This window comes from Nannobrachium achirus (assembly GCF_963921795.1).
Source record: "Nannobrachium achirus genome assembly, chromosome: 11".
NCBI classification, from domain to species: Eukaryota; Metazoa; Chordata; class Actinopteri; order Myctophiformes; family Myctophidae; genus Nannobrachium; species Nannobrachium achirus.
This window is the reverse complement of record NC_137820.1, coordinates 1,462,501-1,469,349: the sequence shown is the minus strand read 5'-3', so window position 1 is coordinate 1,469,349 and position 6,849 is coordinate 1,462,501. Positions and strand designations below refer to the sequence as shown.

The window sequence follows — 6,849 nt, the reverse complement described above, 5'->3', positions numbered from 1 at the left end:
CATTATTGCTATTTAAAGTACCAAAAGAGAAACATCTACTTGATTTTAATAAAAAGGGAAGACCAAAGTACAGTAGTTACATTGCAAAACAGGGATTTGCCCCCAAAAATACATGTTTTAATTAGTTTAATCCTCTGAAAAAATCGGAGGAGAGTTACAGAGAGAGAAAACGCGGTGCATCTGGGGTAGGAATTCTGTCAGCCAGCCTATAAATCCACTGCAAAATAGGCTGGCTGTCGTAATTCTGCCCATTTAAAATATATGTACCCAATCGAAACTCTTAGTTACATTGATATTGTTCATGTGAACTAGTCTGTTGAAGCTTATTCATTATAATGATCGAAATCGCTATTGTCGCGCGGGGCCGTACTGCACGCTGGCCGTGCTCCACAGTGCGCACCGTGCTGAAAACACAACACAACATTCTCCCACTGCACAACTCCACCCCCGATAGCAAAAAGTTAATGATTTTTTCTGGTTGGCCAGTCAGGGAGTCTCAGGGACCAATCAGAAGGCTGACAAACGGTCTATTGAAGCTGTCCCTTCCCCATCGTCTCCCCCAGGTAAGGCATGAGTTGCGTTGCGTCTGCGTGTGTCGGGAGCGGTCAGTCCTGCTGCCGTCCTCCGGGGGCAGCGTTGTCGTTCCCACCGTCCCCCAGCAGCAGGTCCCCCTCAGCCAATGAGATCCCAGAGTCGTTGGGCGAGTGCTGCTGCTGCTGCTGATTGGCTGCTTGCGGCGGCAGCGACGCCCCCGTGTTCATGTTGCCGTTGGTTCCGCCGCTGCCGGCTCGCCCGCCGCTGTTGTTGTTGTTGTTGCCGATCAGGTTGGCGATCAGGTTGCTGCTGCTGCTGCTGTTGTTGTTGCAGAGAGAGCCGGCAACCGACAACGTGCCGGTACTGCCGGCTGTGTTGATGTTGCTGGAGCTGTGACTGGTGTTGGTACTGGTGTTGTTACTGGTGTTACCGGTGTTGGTGTTGTTAATGGTGTTGCTGGAACTGTTGGAGACAGTCAACGCTCATAAGTGTTACAACACAAATAGCAATACTAAAGCCCTGACACACGTAGCAATGTTTTCATCAATATGTAACTGAGGCTGGAGCAAAGGTCCATAATAGGCAATAGTGAAGTCCATCAAATTAACAAAATAGGTTTGATTTTGGATTTTTGGTGTTTATGCTTTTTTTTCCATATTATCTAAGAGTGTATGTTTGAGAACCTTCTCATTGCAAAAGATATCCATTTTAGAATCATTAAATAGCTTAAATTAGTTTGTAAACAGAGCTGTGTTTTTGTGTTTCCTTACACCCTTCTGGGGGGTGGAGACACACATTAACATGTCAAAGCCAACATTTACATCTGCAGTTTCTGTTGGCTGATGTGTGGTTGTTGTTCTCAGGTTTCAGCTGCAGATCACCACCAATAGGTTAGGGCGGGTGAGGGGTGGACTTAACAATCCATTGTTCACACCCCTTACCTGACTGCCAGTAGTGTGACAAACTTTACTCAGATTCTTGGTTCGAGGTTTAACAACATTCAAATAAACATGTCTTTTTTCAGAATCCAATGAATGACACGTCATTTGAAAGCTTATATTCTGTACTTTCCAGATCTGAAAAGACCAATGCCTACATATGGATCTTTTCTCCAGCCTCGGTCACATATCAACCAGCAACGACCAGAGACATCAACGATATGGACATTGGCAGCGTCATTGGATTCATCTTTTTGTGCCTTCACGCGTGGAAGACACCAGTCATGTTGCCATACCTTATCAACAGGCATGAATTTATTTTAGGAAGTACATTTGTTTTTTTTTCCTTTAGCCAAGGCATATCCAATTGACGACTCTGTTCATTGCTGGTTGATTTTGATGAAACAAATTACTGTGTGTATCAGGGGCTTTAGAGCACAACTTATCAATACAGTGCCAAACAAAAGTGTTCATAACAGTGGATGCTGGTCCACTGTGACCTGAGGCCACAGTGGATGCTAGTCCACTGTGACCTGAGACCACAGTGGATGCTAGTCCACTGTGACCTGAGACCACAGTGGCCTTAATGACCTGAGGCCACAGTGGCCTTAATGCCCTGAGGCCACAGTGGCCTTAATGCCCTGAGGCCACAGTGGCCTTAATGACCTGAGGCCACAGTGGCCTTAATGCCCCTCAAACCAATGGCATGACCTGAGGCCACAGTGGCCTTAATGCCCTGAGGCCACAGTGGCCTTAATGCCCTGAGGCCACAGTGGCCTTAATGCCCTGAGGCCACAGTGGCCTTAATGCCCTGAGGCCACAGTGGCCTTAATGACCTGAGGCCACAGTGGCCTTAATGACCTGAGGCCACAGTGGCCTTAATGACCTGAGGCCACAGTGGCCTTAATGACCTGAGGCCACAGTGGCCTTAATGACCTGAGGCCACAGTGGCCTTAATGACCTGAGGCCACAGTGGCCTTAATGACCCTCAAACCAATGACATGACCTGAGACCACAGTGGCCTTAATGCCCCTCAAACCAATGACATGACCTGAGACCACAGTGGCCTTAATGCCCCTCAAACCAATGACATGACCTGAGACCACAGTGGCCTTAATGCCCCTCAAACCAATGACATGACCTGAGACCACAGTGGCCTTAATGCCCCTCAAACCAATGACATGACCTGAGGCCACAATGGCCTTAATGCCCCTCAAACCAATGGCATGACCTGAGGCAACAGTGGCCTTAATGCCCCTCAAACCAATGGCATGACCTGAGGCCACAGTGGCCTTAATGCCCCTCAAACCAATGGCATTACCTGAGGCAACAGTGGCCTTAATGCCCCTCAAACCAATGGCATGACCTGAGACCACAGTGGCCTTAATGCCCCTCAAACCAATGACATGACCTGAGGCCACAGTGGCCTTAATGCCCCTCAAACCAATGACATGACCTGAGACCACAGTGGCCTTAATGCCCCTCAAACCAATGACATGACCTGAGGCCACAGTGGCCTTAATGCCCCTCAAACCAATGACATGACCTGAGACCACAGTGGCCTTAATGCCCCTCAAACCAATGGCATGACCTGAGGCCACAGTGGCCTTAATGCCCTTCAAACCAATGGCATGACCTGAGACCACAGTGGCCTTAATGCCCCTCAAACCAATGACATGACCTGAGGCCACAGTGGCCTTAATGCCCCTCAAACCAATGGCATGACCTGAGGCCACAGTGGCCTTAATGCCCCTCAAACCAGTGTCATGACCTGAGGCCACAGTGGCCTTAATGCCCCAGTTGACTCTACCACTTCTCCTCTGTCTCTTTCTTGGCAATATGTAGACGCCAGTGTCTTTTGTTGCGATTCTGAAATCTTAAAAGTCCCCATATGTAAACCAATCCAGTGACTTTGATTGGTGCAGGGCTGAGCATGGATTCATCAGATTGTAAATACCATCATTTATCTACAGTATTTCACTGCAGATTAGATTATCATCCCTAGCCCTTAAATTCAACAAATTATTTCAATGGACCAAAATCTTGTTTTATTTGATGGCCTTCCTGCCCTGGCATTTGGCCTTTGTGCCCTCAAACAATGGACAACACCAAAGGCCAAATGACAAAATTCCAGGCCTGCTTCCAACACAACCCAATAGTGCAGAGCCAAACACATTTGTCCATTTGTCATTGCAAATAAATCCAGAATAAAAACTCTGGTTTTACCGGGGGTTGCAGGGAGTTGGTGTTACCTACCGGGGGTTGCAGGGAGTTGCAGGGAGTTGGTGTTACCTACCGGGGGTTGCAGGGAGTTGGCGGCGCCACGCGAGAGGGAACGCTGAAGGAGAAGACCCTGCCCGCCTCTCCGCACGCCACCGTCCGGGCGCTCTGCGGGGGTCCGGGGGCCACGACGTCTCGCTGGGGAGGGTCGAGTGGCGGCAGGACGTCCAGGGTGAGGCGGGGGGGAGGGGGCCGGCGGTGGGATGGCCCCCCGGGCCCCCCCGGGTCGGGGAAGGAGAAGGAGAAGGCCTCGCCGCCCGCCTCGCTGAGCCAGGGCAGCGCAGAGGAAGGGGGCGGGGCCATGTGGTGCTCGGTGGGGGGAGGGGCCAGAGACGTGCAGCTGCGGAGGTGGTCCCAGTCGGCCCCGCCCCCCTGGCGGGGGGCCGGCGGCGGCCTGGCGGCCTGGGGGCGGAGCCGACCGGGCAGAGTGGGAGGGGCACAGTGGATGGGCGTCTGCGGACAGCTGGAACACATTGAAGGGGCCACACTTAATATATATTTAGGGCCCGAGCACACACAGAGGTCCCTATTGTAATTGCAAAGATTATTAAAGCTGCAAGCAGCAATGACCGGGCCCTCGCAGCTCTACCCACGTCACAAGGCCAGCAGCCAATCAGAAACCAAACAGGAAGTCAACCATTTCGACTAATTAGTGGCGTTTTGGCGCATTTTTGGCCGTTATCACGGGTCGCACTTTAAAAATTTTGAGAAAAAAAATTTTGAGAAAAAAAAAATTTGAGAAAAAAAAATTTTTGAGAAAGAAAAATTTTTGAGAAAAAAGATTTTTGAGAAAAAAAAAATTTTGAGAAAAAAAAATTTGAGAAAAAAAAATTTGAGAAAAAAAATATTTTTGAGAAAAAAAAAATTTTGAGAAAAAAAATTGAGAAAAAAAAAATTTGAGAAAAAAAAAATTTTGAGAAAAAAAAAATTATGACACCAGCCGCAAGTCTGTACGACAAACGGTTCATGAGTTATAGAGGCACTTCCTGTTTGGTGAAGGGCACTTCCTGTTTGGCGAAGGAAGCGTCAATTAAGGTTAAGGACTCTTAATCAAGTCATATGATACCAGCCACAACTCTGTACGATAAACGGTTGAAGAGTAACAGCCAAAAAAAGGAACAATCAAGTATGGACCAATCAGAAGAGGGGGCACTTCCTGTTTGGTGAAGGAAGTTTGACCCTTCGCCACGGGCACGCCGTTTTACGAAAACTCACGATTTTGATAACTTTTCATCGTTAAGGTGTCTTGAGTATGCCGAGCGAACTTGAAGTTGATCCGATTAACCCCCTAGGAGGAGTTCGTTAAAGTGCGACACGTGAAAACGTCCAAAAATACACCAAAACGCCACTAATTAGTCAAAATGGCTGACTTCCTGTTTGGTTTCGGACGTGGCGCCGAGAGACTTTTTTGTGAGTCCGGACACAATACAGATGTGTACCGATTTTCGTACTTGTGGGTGAAACCGTATGGTGGGGCTTGAGGCTCGAAGTTTTGTAGGGGGCGCTATTGAGCCATTAGGCCACGCCCCCTTTATTTATTTTTTAAATACGAAATTTTTCGCCACTTGTGATGTGTGTGCAAAGTTGCGCAACTTTTGGAGTACGTTTTGCGGCTCAAAAACACGATTCATTCGGCGGAAGAAGAATAATAATCTTTGCAAATACAATAGGGTCCTCACACTGTGTGCGCTCGGGCCCTAATTATTATTTTATCCAAAATGATTTGCGTTTTTGAGGTGCCAAACGTACTCCAAAAGTTGCGCAACTTTGCACGCGCATCACAAGTGGCGAAAAATTACGTATTTAAAAAATATAAAAAGGGGGCGTGGCCTAACGGCTCAATAGTGCCCCTACGCGCCCTTCAACGGTACAGCCCCGCTATACGGTTTCACCTACAAGTAAGAAAATCGGTACACAACTGTATCATGTCCGGACTCACAAAAAAGTCTCTTGGCGCCATGTCTGAAACCAAACAGGAAGTCAGCCATTTTGACTAATTTGTGGCGTTTCGGCGTATTTTTGGCCGTTTTCACGTGTCGTACTTTAACGAACTCCTCCTAGGGCGTTAATCAGATCAACTTCGAATTCGCTCAGCGTACACAAGACCCCTTAACGATGAAAAGTTATCAAAATCGCGAGTTTTCGGACAACGGCGTGACCGTGGCGAAGCGTCAAACTTCCTTGGTCAAACAGGAAGTGCCCCCTCTTCTGATTGGTCCATACTTGATTGTTCCTTTTTTTGGCTGTTACTCATCAACCGTTTATCGTAAAGAGTTGTGGCTGGAATCATATGACTTGACTAAAGCCCTTTGCACACAGGCGCGTTTATCCGCACGGATAAAACGGACAATTTCCTTTTTTTTAAAAGAAAACAAAGATTCTCTATGACCTCATGCACACCGGATCCGAATTAGCCGTGCGACGAGTGGCTGGCCGTGCATCTTTTTCTCGATCGAACCCAGTTCGATTTGTGCGTCTTGTCGCATGCGGTAAAAAACGCATCACTCCTTTTGGGATCCGCAGCGCCGATTCCGCACAGCCTTGCACACCAAATCCAATGCGTTTTATTCATGCAGCAAACGAAAAAAACGCAACCGTCCTGTGTGCAAAGGGCTTAAGAGTCCTTGGCCGAAACTTGATTGTTCCTTTTTTTGGCTGTTACTCATCAACAGTCTATGGTACAGAGTTGTGGCTGGTATCATATGACTTGACTAAGATTCCTTCACCTTAATTGGTTTAACTTAGCCCTGCCCCCTCTTCTGATTGGTCGATTATTGATAGTTCCTTGTTGCTATCTTTTCAATGGTTTGTAATAAGTGCAATAGTGTAACTGTGTCTAGGTGTAATAACTGAAATAGTGTAATAGCCCAATAAGTGTAATAAGTGTAATAGTGTAATAGTGTAATAGTGTAATAAGTGTAATAAGTGTAATAGTGTAATAGCACAATAAGTGTAATTGTGTAATACATGTAATAGTGTAATAGTGTAATAAGTGTAATAGTGTAATAGTGTAATAAGTGTAATAGTGTGATAGCACAATAAGTGTAATAGTGTAATAAGTGTAATAGTGCAATAGTGCAATAGTGTAATAAGTGTA

At 47.0% G+C, this 6,849-nt stretch overlaps 1 protein-coding gene across 1 annotated transcript in view; it reads right to left on the bottom strand.

The window, feature by feature from the left end:
• Positions 1-605: 605 nt before the first annotated feature.
• Positions 606-6,849, bottom strand: part of best1 (bestrophin 1) — a gene marked incomplete at both ends in the record, with an annotated part of 19,504 nt that continues 13,260 nt past the window's right edge. The window contains 2 exons of the mRNA XM_080736226.1: positions 606-996; positions 3,769-4,215. Of these exons, the coding sequence (XP_080592352.1) occupies positions 606-996; positions 3,769-4,215 (838 nt within the window). The remainder of the gene's footprint in view (positions 997-3,768; positions 4,216-6,849) is intronic.